The 18,780-nt window shown below is 41.2% G+C and overlaps 1 protein-coding gene across 5 annotated transcripts in view; it reads right to left on the bottom strand.

The window, feature by feature from the left end:
- Window positions 1-18,780, bottom strand: part of SMARCA2 (SWI/SNF related, matrix associated, actin dependent regulator of chromatin, subfamily a, member 2) — a 227,440-nt gene that overhangs the window by 40,983 nt on the left and 167,677 nt on the right. For 4 of the 5 annotated variants that reach the window (XM_053297258.1, XM_053297260.1, XM_053297259.1 and 1 more), the window contains exons 27-28: window positions 9,885-9,962; window positions 6,266-6,484 (exon numbers count right to left, since the gene is read on the bottom strand). In XM_053297258.1, coding sequence (XP_053153233.1) covers window positions 6,266-6,484; window positions 9,885-9,962 — 297 coding nt within the window. Of the gene's footprint in view, window positions 1-6,265; window positions 6,485-7,480; window positions 7,629-9,884; window positions 9,963-18,780 lie in introns of those variants that run through there. The other variant, XM_053297261.1, reaches the window with a different exon arrangement.

Raw genomic sequence — 18,780 nt, 5'->3', positions numbered from 1 at the left:
AGTTATTCATATTAAGAATTCCCTTAGTAGCAAAACATAAGACCTAGGATTAATCGGACATATGTCAGTCCCAGAATTTAAAAGAACTGGGAAAGGTGAATATGCTTGGAAGATGACTAAGGAAATTTCATTCACCATTAGTCTCTATAGAGAAGAGACGTGTTATATTTTTCAAATTTTCTAGCTCAGGTGAATATTTGGCACAGGACATTTCAAAAGTAGAGACTTTGATCAAGACATACTGTAAAATTGTGAATTCAGACAACCTTTCTTCTTCATGTCGTAGCCCTATTGCTGAAAATGAAGCCAAGACACCAGCAGCACAGAATCAACATACAAAAGGTCAACATATGAAAGGTCAATGTAATTTATGTTTCATTCCAGTATTTTTAAAATACTGATTGTCTTCTTGCTTTTTGTTTTTACTGTCTGAATCCCTGCAGACAGTAGGGACTCATTTATTAATATGGCAGCTAGAAACATTTCAGCCTTTCTGGGATGTTGCATTAACAACCCTTTTCTGAAACCTCTACCCAGACCACCATATAGACCAGCAGCTGTGGAAAGGTTGTTGCAACAGAAAGGTTCCAGCAGTTAAAGCTTCTAAGCAGGGAACTGCAACCAGTTTATAGTGCCAATTCTTCTACTAACTGGGTGTGGATCACTGGTGTCCACTACAGAGGGCATGGGACACAATGTTCCAGAACACAGACAATTCTTTATCAATTGTAATGTTACACCTTTGTCTGGGTGTATAGTAAGTGATGTCCTCAGCCTACAGTGCTTCCTGAAACACCTGAAGATGTTATGGAAAGCTTCACATGGAAACATATGTCAATGCATGCTGACAAAAGCCTTTACAAATATTTTCCTTCCTTCTTTGTACCTGTACACAGTTTAAAATATACAACACATGAAAACAGCGAAACAGATCATGCTAAGCAACAGTAATAACGAATTGTTTATGAAAAGCTTTCAGATAAATCTGATTGAAGTTATCATCATTTCCCCTTTAAAGGACTGGGGTAGAAATGGCTCACTTGCTTATATTTACTAAATATTAGCAGCTCAAATGTTTTTCTTATGGTAAGAGATGTACAATCCGTTTGTATGAGAGCGCTACCCTTTTAAAATCTGCTTGTACAACCAGTACTTTCTAGGTAATCTGCTTCTCAAAATGAAGATAGATAGACAGACAGACAGAAATGAATTTGCATTTGTTGAAAAGAGTGAAGAAAACTGTTGAACTTTCTGGAGGGTGGTGCAGACATTAATATTCGTCATCCCTTAACAATGGTTTAAGGAATCAAAATACCCCTCTCCTTGCCTTCTGGCACTAGCTCCACTCTCCCCCTACCCCCTGCAAACCAAAAACCTACATCAGCACCAACCTTCGCCATAATTAATGCTAATTAGGGTTTGCTGTTAACCAGGGTCTGAAGCCACTTACACGATGACATAAACCTTAATCACAGGTTATGGCTGATATGTGTGTGTGTGTGTGTGTGTGTGTGTGTGTGTGTGTGTAGTGGGAGAGGTGGCTACCAGAGAGGTGGCTGGGAGTAGAGATGAGTGATCCCACAGCCTTAAATGATGGTCCCAACTATAATACAAGCTTACCAGAAGGGGAATGGGGCAGCAGGGAGGTACGTTGCCTCCCCGAGGCGCTTTGATACAACAGAGTGCCGGCGGGGGAAATGCGGTGGGAAGGGAAAATGTGGCGGGAGGGGTAAGTGCACCTTCCCCTGCCCTTAAGGGAGCAGCTCCACCACCTCCAAAACCTGAAATGGCCCCGGTGGGTGAAATGTTTCAGAGGCTTCTATAATGGCCTCCAAAACGTTTTGGGCTCAAGTCTAATAGGAATCCTTTATACTGGTTCAAGTCATGTAGGGTTTTAAAAGTCAAGATCAACACTTTGAATTGCATCCAGAAACGAATTGGAAGTCAGTGAATCTGTTGTAAAAAGGGAATTGCATGCTCTTGAAAATTGGCTCCAATGAACAGTCTGACCACAACATTCCAGCACTTTTCAAAGTTAGCCCCACACCAAACACATTACAGTAGTTCAAACATTAGGTAACTAAGGCACTCTTGACCATTATTAGATCTGGATTCTCCAGAAACGGATGCAGTTGGCACACTAATCTAAATTGGGCAAAAGCACTTCTAGCCACAGTTACCATCTGAACATCCAGGTTCAAGGCTGGGTCCAGGAGTACTCCTAGACTGTGAACCTGAGTTACGAGGGCAGGTTGTGTGTGTTATCCCTTCCAAAACAGGCTAAACTCTTAGTCCCAGATTAGTATACTGATTAGGAGGACCACTTCCGTGTCTGGATTAAGATTCAATTATTGGCCCTAGACAATAATCTATAATCTGTGGAATATGACTGTATTATTTAAATTTACAGTCCAGAAATATTCCATGGTTAATGATATTGAAAGCCAGGTCCAAAAGAACCAACAGGGACACATTCCTCCCATCCAGTTCCCACCATAGTCTGACTATCAGGATGACTAAGACTTTCTTTATTTCATAGCCAAGCCTCACAATATTAAGTATAAGTGAGCCATCTTACTGGGATAATCAAACAAACAGTGATACATGCTACCCAACGAAGACCAGCACAAAATTATAAGGCAACTCTATCATAGTTTTAAAGTGCCACAGGCTCTCAGCGTGAAGCTAGTATTTCCATGAATTATGTGGCCACAAATGTTTCCCATGCCAGGTATGTCTTGACCTGGCCCAGTCAAGACGTACACAAACTTAGGTAGGGGGAACTGGGAAGGGGTTCCCAGCAATCCCTTTTCTGGCAACTCTCCATAAAGGAGAGAACCATCTTATGTGAATATGACCAGTGGTGACAGGGTGAGGTGGTACACTGGGAAGGAAGAGACAGGAAGACGCCACCACCACTGAGTGGTAAATCAAGGGGGACCCAATGTCCTTACTGGCAGGAAGCAACAAAGGCAAAACAATAGCAGAGACAACAGGCAGCTGGTGTCAGCCCCATGTATGCGCACTATACACTATAGTTCAAACTCTTGCACAAGCATTTCCCTCCCCCCCCGCCCGCCAAACCATTTCCCCCCCTTTCATCCATAGATGTTTGGATCCAACTCACTTTTGGAAAGTGGCTATGCTGGTCATTTCTGCATTTTTGTCAAGTGAAATATACTGCAATTTCACTTCTTCATATATACCCTACTTTGATAATTTCTAGTTGGAATGCATTTCTCTCTTTTTCATCCCCAGTGAGTGAACATCCATGTTACAGAAATTAAAATACAACTAACATTTGTACAGAGTGATTTTTCCTAGATGGGGATACAACTCTGTTAAACATTCTCAGGAGATCAAATGCATGCTCTATCCCAAGTAAGTAAGAACCAGATGTTCCAGAAATTGACAGACTAGAGCGTTTGGGGATATTGTAATAAGGATTCTCTGAAGAATTAAAACATCAGGGTGGACAAAAATCTTAATTTTGAATAGTTTACTGGCAGGTTTCTGGATCTCAAACGTCTTCTTCATCATGAACCCCACCGCCCATTGAGATCATCAGGAGAGGTCTGTCTGCATTTGCCACCGGCTCGTCTGGTGGCTACTCAGGGACGGGCCTTCTCTGCTGCTGCCCCGAGGTTTTGGAATGCGCTCCCTAGTGAAATAAGAGCCTCCTCATCTCTGACAGCTTTTAAAAAGTCTTTAAAGATGCATCTCTTCACCCAGGCTTTTAATTAGTATTGTTTTAATGCTGTTTAAAAATATTTTTTAATTTTTTAAAAACTGTTGTAATATTTTAAACATTTCGTTTTAGTTTTAACTAATGTTTTACTTTTTCTGTTTTTATTTTGTTGTAAACCGCCCAGAGACGTAGGTTTTGGGAGGTATAAAAATATGTCAAATAAATAAAATAAATAAATAAATAAAAGGCATAAAGCAATGGAAATATAGAGAAAATGCCTTTTTAAACTTCCAAAGAGGTGATTTTCATTTCCCCAGCCAGATATGTGACACACACTAATTAGCTATTTACTTTAATTCAAGAAACTCTCTGCATCCAATTAAGAAGTGATTCGAATTATATAAGTGACATAGAGAAAGAGGCATTTGCAACATGGATAACTTTACTATAACTATAATTTAGGTTCTACCAAAAATGTTTTCTTGCTAATCTTTGAACAACTATATGATCAATCTGAAAATAATATCTTAACCTTAATTTTAGAAAGGAAACTTTGTGTGTTTATCCACACACATCAGCATCATTCTTTCTAATTTCCTCTAATATCAAACTTGTGTGGTCTGTTGCCTATCAGTTTGGCAGCAAAAAGGGGCATGCCATGCCCAAAGTTAGGTAGTGGTTTCTGCATACTGAGCGAACTCCCCAAATAACTGATGTATATTTACTTGTAAATTAAAAGAAATTACAATAATTTCCCTATTATAATATGCTCCCCCCACCCACTTTAATAACAGTCATGATGTGTATGGAGATATACATTTTAGGAGAAGGAGGCATTTTTGTACCTACTTCACAGAGCCACTTATTTCTTTGCCCCTCAGCCACGTGCCCCTGCTCTCTCCTCTCCTCAAACCAATTGGCTCAAATCAGGCCTGAATGACTGGTCAATCATTGCCTCCCCATCTCAATGTTCTGAGTGCTGTTGCAGGATGTAAGTGCAAGCAGTTCCTAACCTTGCCAGCAAGAGAAGAGTTTCCTGATTCCTGCCAAGAAAAACTTTCCTCCATCTTCTTTTAAAAGTCAGCACTGTGTACAATACATGGGGGCATAATATAACTGGAAAATTCTGGTAAAACAAAACATAGAACCCAAAGCAGCCTGATAAGGACAAATGCTCAGTTGTATCAAGGAAGTATGGAATGTTGAGGGTGTAAGTTGAGTGAGAAAAAAACCAAGGGAAGGAGTGGCATGGATTAGTCTGTTTGAACTCCTGATAACAGTTTGTAATATCCTGAAGGAGTTGGGCAGAAGCCCGTTGTGAGGTGAAAAACTTTTCTCTTGCACACTATGTGGGGAGGTTTCAGGGAAAGAAAGGGAAAATGATACCGTTCCTACTCTCCAGAAACACTATACAGGAGAACCCCATTATTTGTAGGGATTCTGTTCTGCAGAGGAACCTGCAGATAGCGAATCAGTGAATAATGGGGCATTAAGGCAATGGGAACTGATGAGTTAGTTTCTTGGATGCCGAAAATTGGCCAAAAATCAGCCAAACATGGCAGTTTTTGCCCCTTTCCCCCCTCAAACGTCCCCACATGCCACCTCAAAGTGTTCTACTGTTGCCCACAGTGCCATAAATTGGCCAAAAACAGTGGGTTTTGCATTCATTTTGAGCCATAAAATGGCTCCTGATTTCTCCAGCAGCCAAAATGGTGGCCGGAAATGACCTCTGAGGTCATTTTCATTTCTGGCCACCCCCAACCCGTGGAGACACAGGTTTAACCCTCCCCCCCCCATATACTGAAATTGGGTGTTAATTACCTGACTGCAGATATGCAAAATCGTGAGTGCTGGACCCACGGTTAATGAGGTCCTCCTGTATTCCCCATCTCACTATATAACTGTGAAGTGCTCAGATTTTGAATTGCCAGCTAGCTCCAGACCCAATCCTTTTGGGACGAAATAACACAATGGAGGAAGGTTTCAAGAGGTTGGAGGGGAGGGGTGACCCTTTTTCCTCCCCCTCCCAGCTCTAAATAATTATAGGGACTCTTGTTCTAAGCTGGTATGAAACCAGAACAAGGAACACTCATTATGGGCTAGTGATACACTGTGATTTCCCCAATCTTAATAAATTGCTCCTCCAAAGTGTCTTTCAGCTGTAAAGGGGGAGGAAGGAAGGGTAAAAATAGGGTCATCAATGTGTGCCATAATATGTGTACCCCCTGACCTCAACTTTTCCCCACCACCCCCACTCTTCTGTACATAGCAGGCAAGGTACAAGTAAAAATACCACTACTCCCCCTACACATTGTACCTCTTGGGTTTGGCAAGAGAGTAGCTTCTAGCTTACTATCCCCAAACCTCAGCAGTTAGAGCTCAGCAGTCTGATGTTATGGTGCTGGGTGGCGGTGTGCGGGTAGAATTTCCCAGTTGTTGATTCTTCTTTCCCCTGTAATTCCTCATGAGCCCTCAATTTATATGCTACTAGTTTTGAACTCATCATTAATACACAAACAACAACATACAGTAAAAAAATAGCTGCCTATCCAGTCTAAAAGGAGATTCAGCACATACCCTTAACCATTGCTTCTCTGTCAGGGCATCACTGTAGTCCACATCCCTGCGCTGGCGGGACCCTCTCCCAAATATTTTCTCTTCTTCTTCTTCACATGTAAGCCTTTCAACTTCAGCATCATCTTTGATAATCCAGGATGGCAAGTCATCTTCCTCCATCAAGCGTGGTTTGCGCTTTGGATTTCGGGCATCCTCCCTGCGACGGTCCATGTCCATTCGCTGTTAAGAGCAGATCTCATAATTAAGAAAACTCAAAGCTAGCTGGATGCTCATAACTATTTGATGTTTTCTATAACATTCTGCCATTTTCTTTCTCAGCAGTTACCTGGTATGAATTGTTATGAAATGACACACTTGAAGAAGAATGGATTTCCGAGCTGCTGAGAACTCAGTTGCTGAAATTAACAGGAAACTCTGGTAATCAGTATCTATGACATCTTGACAATGATAACTAATATATATGTTAGTACATATAAATGATTTTTAAACACAGACCACAGACCAGTTTCCCACAAAACCAGGCTCATGTCTTTATCCATGTCTTAGGCCAGGCATCCCCAAACTACAGCCCTCCAGATGTTGCTGAACTACAACTTCCAACATACCCAGCCAAAAAAAATTGTGTCTAGGGATGCTGGGAGTTGTAGTTCAGCAACATCTGGAGGGCCGCAGTTTGGGGATGCCTGTCTTAGGCAAATCACATGACAAATTATATTGTCATAACATTTTTGACAGACCAATAACTTGTCATGTGATTTGCCAGAGACATGGAGACTGAGCAGTTCCAAAGACATGACCAACGTCTGATTGCAGTGCCTAATATTTTGTATATATATTTAAAAATATGTTTTATTTATATGAATTTTTCCAAATCCTTCTGTTCTCTGAAACTATTCTGACATCTAAAACCAGGGGAATTATTTATACATACACACACATGCATGCACACACAGAGGGATTACTGGAAACTGAAAGATGTTAACATCAAATAGCTAATGTAACTCCAATTTTCAAAAAAGGGGGATCCAGGGAGGATCTGGGAAACTACAGGCCAGTTAGATTAACTCCTGTGCTGTACTGTGCTGGGTAAATTGATGGAAAGCATACTTAAGGACAAAATTGTTAAACATACAGAAGAATGGGCCTTGCTGAAGAACCAGCATGGCTTCTGCAAGGACAAGTCTTGCCTCACTAACCTTTTGGAGTTCTTTGAGAGTGTCAACAGGCATGTGGATAAAGGTGATCTGGTTGACATAGTATACTTGGACTTCCAAAAAGCTTTTGACAAAGTTCCCCACCAAAGGCTCTTGAGTAAACTTAGCAGTCATGGGATAAGGGGACAGGTTCATGTGTGGATTGGTAACTGGTTGAAGGACAGGAAACAGAGGGTAGGAATAAATGGACAGTTTTCACAATGGAGGGAAGTAAGAACTGGGGTCCCCCAGGAATCTGTACTGGGACCAGTGCTCTTTAACTTGTTCATAAATGATCTAGAAGTTGTGTTAAGCAACGAAGTGGCCAAATTTGCAGATGACACTAAACTATTTAAAGTAGTGAGATCCAAAACAGATTGGAGCACCAAAAGGCTCTCTCCAAACTGGGGGAGTGGATGACAAAATGGCAAATGCGGTTCAGTGTAAGCAAGTTTAAAGTGATGCAGATTGGGGCAAAAAAACCCAACTTCACATATACACTGATGAGGTCTGAGTTGTCAGTGACTGACCAGGAGAGAGATCTTGGGGCGTGCTGGACAGCTCATTGAAAGTGGTGACTCCGTGCATTCTAAAAAAGGGTAATTCCTTGCTAGGGATCATTAGGAAGGGGGTTGAAATGAAAAATGCTAATATTATAATGCCGTTATACAAATTTATGGTGCAGTCACATTTGGAGTACTGTGTACAGTTCTGGTCACCGTATCTCAAGAAGGACATTATAGAACTGGAAAAGGGGCAGAAGAGGGCAACCAAGATGATCAGGGGCATGGAGCACTTTCCTTATGAGGCAAGTCTACAGCATCTGGGGCTTTTTAGTTTGGAAAAGAGGTGACTATGAGGAGACATGATAGAGGTGTGTACAATTATGCATGGAATAGAGAGAGTGGACAGAGATAAAAACATTTTCTCTCTCTTTCACTACACTAGAACCAGGGGTCATCCCATGAAACTGAAGGTCAGGAAATTTAGGACCAACAAAAGGACTGACAAATTTAGGACCAACTTTTTCATACAGTGCATAATCTATGGAATTCTCTGCCACAGGATGAGGTGATGACCACCAGCTTAGATGGTTTTTAAGGGGGATTAGAAAAATTCGTGGTCTAGCAATGGCTACTAGTCTGGTGACTTTGGCCACCTCCAGCCTCAGAGACAGGATGCCTCTGAGTACCAGTTGCAGGGGAGCAAAAGCAGGAGAAAGAGCGTGCCCTCACCTCTTGCCTGTGGACTTCTCTGAGGCATCTGGTGGGCCACTGTGTGAAACAGGATGTTGGTCTAGATGGGTCTTGGGCCTGATACCACAGGGCTTTTCTTATGTTCTTATCCTAATAAACCCTTACTCTGACTCATTAGTTTCTTCCTCAGTTCATGTATATAGCCTTTCTGATATCGATTTCCATCCTTACCAGTCCTTTCTAACAATCCCTGAGCATTAGGGTCTATGATTTTATGCCTGTGTTCAAAATATTTTTTTAAAAACCCATGATTTCACATCATTGTGCTGTTTTAATCTGTACATTGCCCTTAGAACAGCTGTATAAAAGCAGCATAACAAATTTTATAAATAAATCAATAAATGATAATTCCTGGAGTGAAACACTCCACTTCTGCATTGCTGCAGCTTCTTGTTTTTATTTCTTCTGATCAAGCTTGCAGTTAAGCACCAGCGGAGGGGGGCAGGGGCAGACAGCTGACAGAACAGATGAAGAAGAGTAACCATTTGGGTTATCAACTGAGTAGGTGCCACAGCAACCTCTTGTGGCACATAGGAAAAATGCATTCCAAGGCTTCCTACCAGTCCAAAGGGCAGGTAAGTATTTTCATGCTGGTTTTTAGGAAGACACTAAGAACAATGAATTTGGTTCATGTCATGTGATATATATATATGGAGACACTGAGCAGGCATAAATCCATTCAACACCTCTTACCTCAGGCAACATAGAAGCTAAATCTGCAGAACAGTGATACTTTATGGCAGGCGTCCCCAAACTGCGGCCCTCCAGATGTTGCTGAACTACAACTCCCAGCATCCCGAGCCACAATTTATTGTGGCTGGGTATGCTGGGGGTTGTAGTTCAGCAACATCTGGAGGGCCGCAGCTTGGGGAAGCCTGCTTTATGGTCTCCTTGAACTTGTACAAAATCTGAACTCTATGCTAGTGTTTGCCGTCTGGCTCCTGTAAAGGAAGTTATTTAGTTTGATTACAGAAGAAGATGGCCGAGAATGAACAAAAGTGTATATGATACTATCTGGTACAAATTGCCTTTGTATTTCATATCTTCAAAATAAAATATATATATATATATATTTAAAGGGAACACCATCAAAGACCTCCTAGACTAGAAAGTAAATTGTGAAGGTAAACAAAGGCAATATGTAGAGACAAGACTGTACAGTATCATTACCATGAAAAGATCAAATTCTTCTTCGTGTCGAGCAATCATCTGATTCAGAGTCTCATCATCAGGAACTTCATCTTCTTCCTATAGATGAAGAGAAAAATGCACAGAATATGTATGCATGTGTTTTTGTAAGGATGCACAGAAGTTGATGAGACTATTTGACAAACTGCTAATAGCCTAATCTGAACAACTGCAAGATATATGCAAGGTGCAAGTGAGGTCTATAGAATACCACTTTGGATATTTTCCTGATTTTTAAAGTGCAATTGTAAAGTTTATTACAACTTCTAATACAATTTCTGTTCTTGCTAAGCAGAAAGTATGTTTTAAGATTAAGCTGCTTTCCTTGAAATAAGGCAAATACAGGAGAGTAGTTGGGGAAAGAAAGTGGGGGGGGAAAACCAGAAAAATCCAGCACAGCCAGTTTATATGTACCCTTAATTATAGTACTAGAGTCCAAAGAACGGTGAAACTAGTTCTCTGAATTCAAGGGAGCTCTAAAGTTGGAGCAGCACACACAGACACACCATTTGGCAAACTGCTTTTGCAATTGAGGGCAATTGGTGATTTGACAAGAGTATTAGTTCAAAGAAAGAAGTCAAACATTCCACAGACAGACAGCTTCTTGCATGATCCTAAACACCACTTTTGGATCTTAACCTTCACTTTTAATCACTCAATGCAGCTTCAGTCATGCATCTTGAGTAGAATTTTATTTATACTTAAAGATACAACCCTGATTATTATATGTTGTTTATCAATACAGAAAGATGATTATATGAAAATATAAGCAACATTTATTAAAATACTCAAACCCGACAATTGTACAATAGATGCCTGCATGTTCAGGATTCCTTTGAAAGGGGAGGTACCTCTATAAAGAAGGTAGTGGGAACCCTGAGTTCCTACTCCAACGGTCACACTGTTATCAAACATTTCTCTGGAATATCAAATGTGTAGTTGGTAGGGGGTATGGTCGGTGGGGGTGTATCAGGATCAAGGCCCATACTGTATTCTTATCTACTAGTCTTTTAGGTTTTGTGGTTTTAGAAGTTTGTCCCAGTGGGGATCCTGTAAAGTGTGTGTGGGGGGTGGAATCAGAAAGAAGAGGGAGGGAAAGGAGAAGGAGAAAAATAGAGTGGTTTCTGAACAAAGTCTTAGTTAAACTAAGTGAAGACTACTTCATGTTTATATGGGAAGCAGCTATAAAACATTTGTCGATGAGATTTTAAACCAGGTATGCGTATGGACCTGCAAAGCCTGTGAAAGTTCTTCATCCTTCTTCCACTGCATTGATTGATTGATTAAGTGCCATCAAGTCGGTGTCGACCCTTAGCTACCACAGATTCTCTCCAGGATGACCTGTCTTCAACTTGGCCTTTAAGGTCTCTCAGTGGTGCATTTACGAGATGTGAACTCCAGCATGGTAGTGCATTGTCATACATTACCCAACATCAATGAAATGCGGTTTATTCTGAAAGAGGCCTTCGTGTTCACAACTTTGGACTTGTCTTCGGCCTATCATCAAATTCCTCTGCTCAAATGTTCTCGCAAATACACAGCCTTCATTAGCCCAGAGGGTCTTTTTCAATACAAAAGACCGCCCTTTGGATTAGCCTCTGCAGCTTCGGTATTTCAAAGAATGATGCATGGAATTCTTGGAACTACAGATGGTATCACTTACTTTCAGGATGACATTTTAGTGTATGGCAAAACCACTGAAGCACATGATGCTAAACTGACAGGTCTTAAGAAAACCCCGACAACATGGACTTACTAACTCTGCAGAGAAATGTCAGTTTTCCACACACTTGGTGATGTAGTTGGGACACACAAGTGGTGTACATCCCAAAGCAGACTTGGTGAAAGCTATTTGGGAAACACCAGAGCCATGCGACAAGGATGTACCTCGCTCATTTTTAGGACTTTGTGAGTATTACTCTAAATTTGTTAGAAAATGTGCCTCCAAATTTGCTCCATTGCATCTTAGCTCAGGCTGCCTCACTGAATGGCTTGTGCTGTATTTGACAAATCGCAGACCATCCTCTTGACTCCAGTAGAGTATCCCAGTGGTCCCTGGGGAAAACTTGCTCTGGATATAATGGGGCCTTTTGACAACCAACCCATAAAACAAAGATTTGTTATAGCGATGGTGGTTTACTATTCCAGGTGGCCAGAAGTTTCTTTTGCTGACAACATTACTACAAACAAGGTGATCCAGTTCATTGCTGAAGCTTTTGCGAGAGAAGGTCTTTCCAAAGAACTAGTGACTGACAATGGGACACGGCTAACCTCATTTGAAATGGAGCAATACTTGTGTAACCATGGGATAAAACACATGACTATTTCTTTGTAACATCCTCGAGGGAATGGCTTAGTGGAAAGAATTAACCGGTTAATGACGGAAAGTTTACAACTGGCTACTATGCAACAACAACCCTAGAAAGAGGCAACCTGTGAAACTCCATTTGCTTATCGAACACTTCTCATTCTACTACAGGAAAATCAAAATTTGAACTGCTAAGAGGACACAAAGCTACTACCAAACTTACCCAATGGCAACAACTGATAGGGCTTTCTGTGCCATCTCTCCCTGCGGATGCAGAGATTGGTAATTGGTAAGTGAGAAGCAACAAAAATATAAATTGTATGTGGATCAGAAAAGTAAACATTTCAAGTGGGAGACTTTGTTCAGTAAAAAGAGAAAGGGGAGTTTCTGATATTCTGGACCAAAACAATCAAAATCCTAGAAGATTCTGTCATATTGGATGATGGAAAGAAATTGAATAGTTCAATACTTTCCAGCATGCACACCATGAGACAAGAGGGACAGGAATCTGATCTCAAGAGATGAACAGGAGAAGAGTTTGATCTTGCCTCCAGTTTTGACCTCACAGATGAGACCGATGACAATGATGGACAATCCTTGGTTCCAGAAGAAAAATCACAAACAGCTCTTGTGCCAGAGACCCCAAGAATTAGGAGAAGTGCTTGTCACTGAATTTTAAATTAATTCAATTCTGGTTGTTAAAGGGGAGGGATGTGTTGTATTCTATCCAGTAGTCTTTAATGTTTTGTGATTTTAGAAATTTGTCTCAGTGGGAATCCTGTAGAGAGTGTGGGGGGTGCAGTCAGAAAGAAGTTAAAGGAGAAGTTGAAAAATGGAGTGGTTTCTGAATAAAATCTTAGTTAAATTAAGTTAAGACTACTTCGTGTTTATGAGGGAAGAAGTTATGAAACAGCCAGCAGCTGATGTCCCCATTCCCACATTTAACAGCATGGGGAGTATATCTTGAGAATGCAACTGTCCTGTTTTGAACGAAAAGCAGACCTGCTTTGTAACCACCATAGAAGCAGTTGGAGTGCAATAATAACATCCTTTCCCCTGAATTGACTGCATAAAAATCAGTTGGAAACTTCTAAAGTCTGAGATGTGAAGCTTAATGCCCTTTAGGTACAGGTGAAACTCGGAAAATTAGAATATCGTGCAAAAGTCTATTAATTTCAGTAATGCAAATTAAAAGGTGAAACTGATATATGAGACAGAGGCATTACATGCAAAGCGAGATAAGTCAAGCCTTAATTTGTTGTAATTGTGATGATCATGGCGTACAGCTCATGAAAACCCCAAATCCACAATCTCAGAAAATTAGAATATTACATGGAACCAAGAAGACAAGGATTGAAGAATAGAACAATATCGGACCTCTGAAAAGTATACAGTGTACTGTGCTTGATTGGCCAGCAAACTTGCCTGACCTGACCCCATAGAGAATCTATGGGGCATTGCCAAGAGAAGGATGAGAGACTTGAGAAAAAACAATGCAGAATTGCTGAAGGCTGCTAATGAAGCATCCTGGTCTTCCATAACACCTCATCAGTGCCACAGGCTGATAGCATCCATGCCACGCCGCATTGAGGCAGTAATTGCTACAAAAGGGGCCCAAACCAAGTACTGAATACATATGCATGCTTATACTTTTCAGAGGTCCGATATTGTTCTATTCTTCAATCCTTGTCTTCTTGGTTCCATGTAATATTCTAATTTTCTGGGATTGTGGATTTGGGGTTTTCATGAGCTGTACGCCATGATCATCACAATTATAACAAATTAAGGCTTGACTTATCTCGCTTTGCATGTAATGCCTCTGTCTCATATATCAGTTTCACCTTTTAATTTGCATTACTGAAATTAATGGACTTTTGCACGATCTTCTAATTTTCCGAGTTTCACCTGTATTTTGTTTTGTTTTTAAACCCACATGCCTGGAAAGACTGTCCTCCCATAACCAGACCATGCCCTTTCCAGATACTATAACTTGGATCATTTATTCCTTCCAATTATATTAAACAAAGCAGAAAATGTTAATCATGCTGGCTCCATTTCAGTTTGGACAACTAGAATTGCCTTTTCAAAATATAACAATTCTTTCCCACTTTACGACAGTAAAGTGTGCCATCAATTCGATTTCGACTCCTGGTGCCCACGGATACCTGTGGTTTTCTTTAGTAGAATACAGGAGGGGTTTACAATTGCCTTCTCCTGCGCAGTATGAGATGATGCCTTTCAGCACCTTCCTATATTGCTGCTACCCGATATAGTACCAGCGGGGATTCAAACTGGCAACCTTCTGCTTGTTAGACAAGCATTTCTCTGCTGCGCCACTTAAGGTGACTTATTACAACAGTACAGTATATACATTTCCATTATGGATTAAAGAACTAAATTGTATTCAATTATTTCTCCATAAAAATAAATCTATCTATCTATCTATCTACCTACCTACCTACTTACCTACCAAAGGCTAAGGACGTACGTGGCAAGCCCCACCCTCACAGTGCGTTACCAATTGAAGGTAACAGAGCAGAAGCACTGTGGTGATTGCACAGTGGGCATTCCATATGCAGATAGGGAGGAAGGTTAAGGTCAGTTGGAATGCAACTGTTACTGGTCGGAAGATGTGCTTGATTGTAGAGGAGAGAAGGATCTATCTATATCAAAAAGGATAGTGGGCAGCGGTCTGTGAAGAGAGGGGTGGTGAGGGAGGAAAGAACCCCCTCAGGAGAAGGAGGTTGCCACTGTGCAATTTGTGAGGAAACAAGATGAACAAGGTCTGTTAAGACAGGAAGGAAAAGAGAGAGAGAGAAAAGAAGGGAGGGAGGGAAAGAACGAGTGGAGGAGAGAAAAAGAAGGGCGTGGAAGAGAGAAAGGAGGAAGGGCGAGGTACGGGCCCGGGCCTGTCAGTGGCCTGAGGGGACAAGCGGACATGGCGGCAGCAGCAGCAGTAGTGAGGAAGGGCCTGGTCAACCGCCGCTGCCATTGCTGCTGCTCTGGGCTACCGAGGCCATTGGCGGAGAGAGGCAGGCAGGCGAGGGAAGGGCCCAGGCCTGTCAGCATCCTGAGGAGAACAAGCGGCCATGGCAGCAGTGGCAGCAGCAAGGAAGGGCCCAGTCAACTGCTGCTGCTCCTGCAGGGAGGAGCAAGAGCGGGGCTCGGATGAGGTCTCTGGGGATAGGGGGCTGCGGCTTGGCCAACTGGCACTGGCAACACTGCAGCTGCGACCAAGAGGGGTGAGGGGGACGGAGCAACGGGATGGAGGAGGAAGAGCAGGAGCGTGGCTCAGGTGAGGGTGGAGAGATCTCTGGAGTGGATTAGCTGTGGCAGGGGGTGAGGGGAGCAATCAAGTACTACGCACAGATGCTCTGTGCAGGTTAAGCTAGTTTGAGATATTTCAGAAGTTCACAGTTTGTGTGACCTTCTGTTCTAATGCCAACCTATTAATTCTTGGATACCTATTAGAATAAAAGTTCATAATTACACACTGCATACTAATACCAATGCATAACAATATGGACCAGCAAAGACATATGAAATCAAATCTGAAGCCAGTGAAAATGCCTTACTTAATGAGTAGATAATTTTTTTAACAGTACAGTTCAATGAGAAAAACATAAGGAAGCATGAGGTTATAATATGCTCAAAGCTGCGTATCTCTTCTGCATGAATCACAACTCAGCAGCCTAAACTGTTTTTTTACAACAAAATTTAACTGAAGGGTATCCCTCACTTATATGGAGACTTTTCTATAAAAACTGGAATAGGTACAACATATTACACTTTCCTCTAATTCAGGGGTTCTCAAATTTGTTTATAGAAGCCTAACTTGAAAGGAGAGGGGGGACTGTTAAGCATCTCAGAACATAACAAAAATGAAATAAAAATGACTTATATAGCAGAGTCTATTCTTGTCTGCTGCACAAGCCCAAGAAAAAAGAAAAGAAAAAAGGAGACATTTAGGGCCATATTCCAGTAGTAAGACCTTCAAAGAAACAAAAGACCTAGAGAAAGAAAAAGGAAGGGGTTACCTAATTGCCCATCAGCAATCAGTACAACAGATTGTTGGGCATAAAAATATGTAATGCTATAGTGAATTGAATTTCTTCCTACCTCCTCTGCTTTCTGGTTCAATCAGTGGTTAGAACTAAACTGGAAAACCACAACTGCATTCATATTTATATTTCACTGGTTCTACTTCCACAAAATGCTTTTATTAGGAAATATCCTTATTAATTATTCTTAGGAGGTTTTCTTAATTTTAAATGAAGTGACAATTTAGTATGCATTTGTTAATTAAATGAACAAAAGATTCAGACTGCACACTGCCATTGTATCCAGCTACCTTTGTTTGTTATTTATAAAATTTGATGATACTAAAAAAGCTATAAAACAACCCCTTCTGCTAATGACATAATTGGTCTTACTGTGGAATGTAATCAGTGCAACAGTGATAACAGCATATTAGAAAATCTAATTATTGAAGTAATTTCTTTGCCCTTTATGAACTTTAGAATGCCTTGATCAGAGATGCATCCAGAAAAAATTCATCAGGGGCATCTCAAGGAATTTATTAGGGAAACTGCACCTGTTAAATGTCTGCCTGGATTCATCCCTCCCCAGCCAAATGTCCAACTGAAAGACCAAGGCAAAATGTGGATACATGGAGCCTCATATGGCACAGAAGTTAAGATGAGCATGTTAACTTGTAATTTCCAGTGAAAATGTAAAGCATCTTATCTCTCATCTTAAACCGAAGGTTTTTGGATTACTGAATTTCCTGGTGTTAAGGAATATCTGATTAGACACTATGGGGAAGAGCTTACCCAAACCACAAGGTAGAACTTCCTGATGGTGAACAACAAAAACTTTGTAAAACTTTCAACTAAGATAAAGTCACACTCCCCACCCCCGAAAAAACACAATTAAATGAAATCAGTGGATTTAGTAATAGTGGCAGTGTGATCCCACCTCATTATTATTCAACAATGAATAAAGGACACAACAAGAAGCAGGTAATTTGTGTTCACTTTAAATACATACTTCACACAAACAATGATCATTAAAAATAACAAACACTTTTAACAACCGTGTCCAAAAATTACAGATTCTCTTCCCAGAAATTTCCTCAGAGTTATCCTGCTTGATTTAATATCCCTCAGGATGGTGTTATCAGCAAAATAATGGTAATCCTTAAGCGAATCTGACTGAATTACTAGGCCTTAATCCTCTAAATTGTGCTTTTTAAACCATATATAGTGACTCATACTCTGGTTTATGAGACCCTTAGAGAACAAATGACCCCCAATTCTTGAAACCCCAATTCTTTTAAGGGATGGAAACCTATATGAACCCTCATCTCTTCTTCTTTTTCTCCTTCCTTCACTCAGGAGACTCTCAGGCCTTGAGCAGCCCTCCCTCCACCTTTCCAGGGCCTGTTCTCTGGGTACAGGAGCTGATATGAGCTCTTCTGGCCACGGCTGTTCTTCCTCTTTAATAAAGTTTGGCATGTTTTAATGATACTTATTAGTGGCTGTCTCTTTTCCTTCTGTCTAGAAAGTAGAATATTGTAAATGTTGTACACAAGTGAGGAGTCGACACCGACTCAACGGCACACTTTACCTCCATTACATGGAAGCAAGTCCCACTGAGTTTAATGGAGTTTACTTCCTTGTACGTGGGCATATAGAACTGCAGTTTCAGTTATCAAAATGCTGCTGGAAAAGGCATGTGTATGCCAGCCCAGCATCTTCTTTCTCACAGTGCTCAGCTAAATACTTCCAGAAAGTACCAAAAAGTGGAGCCAGGAAATCCCAGAAACCATTCCCACTCAGTGCCAACAAACTATTGTTGCAGTGTAGACTGCCCTTGAACATGGAGGTTCTACATGATAGCCAAACTGCCTGTGAATATGGAGACTTCATTTCTTAAGTATGGCCAAGTGAAACTTCCATATTTACAGTCAGTTTGGCTCTGATGTAGAACCTCCATGTTCAAGAGCAGTCGATACCAGAATGATAGTTTCTTGGTGCTGTGTGGGAATAGTTTTTAGGATTTCACTGAGGTTTCACCTTCGGAACTTCCTAGCATGGGGTCCTTGGTCCTAATCCTATACATTTTTACTCAGAGAAATAAATGGAGTCCACCCCATTCTATGCTTTGCTGAGGGGCTGGGAGGGTGGGGAGGAAGAGAACCCACACTCTTGCCTAGGATCTCTGTCGGTCCTGATTCTTATGTGTGCTTACTGAAAAGTAAGCTGCAGTGGAATCAATGGATTTACTTTCTTGTAATTTATTCCAGGCCTTGTTGAGGGCCTCTGCTTCCTCCCTTTGGTAGGGGTGAAAGGGGGCAGAGGGAGAAAACAAATGTCCATGAAAGGAAAGCGGGGGGGGGGGATTATTGTTTAACTATACAAGTACCAGACTGCTCCCAGACTGCTCTTATCAGGAACCTATGTTCAGAACCAGGAAGTCACTCCCTAGAAATTGTCAGGACTTGCCCCTCCCAACTTTGGCTTCAAAATTCTCAGTGGGCAGACTCAGTTATGCTCTTAGCTAACTTTG

Source organism: Hemicordylus capensis, chromosome 2 (assembly GCF_027244095.1).
Source record: "Hemicordylus capensis ecotype Gifberg chromosome 2, rHemCap1.1.pri, whole genome shotgun sequence".
Lineage (NCBI taxonomy): Eukaryota > Metazoa > Chordata > Lepidosauria > Squamata > Cordylidae > Hemicordylus > Hemicordylus capensis.
This window is presented reverse-complemented; position numbering and strand designations above follow the sequence as displayed.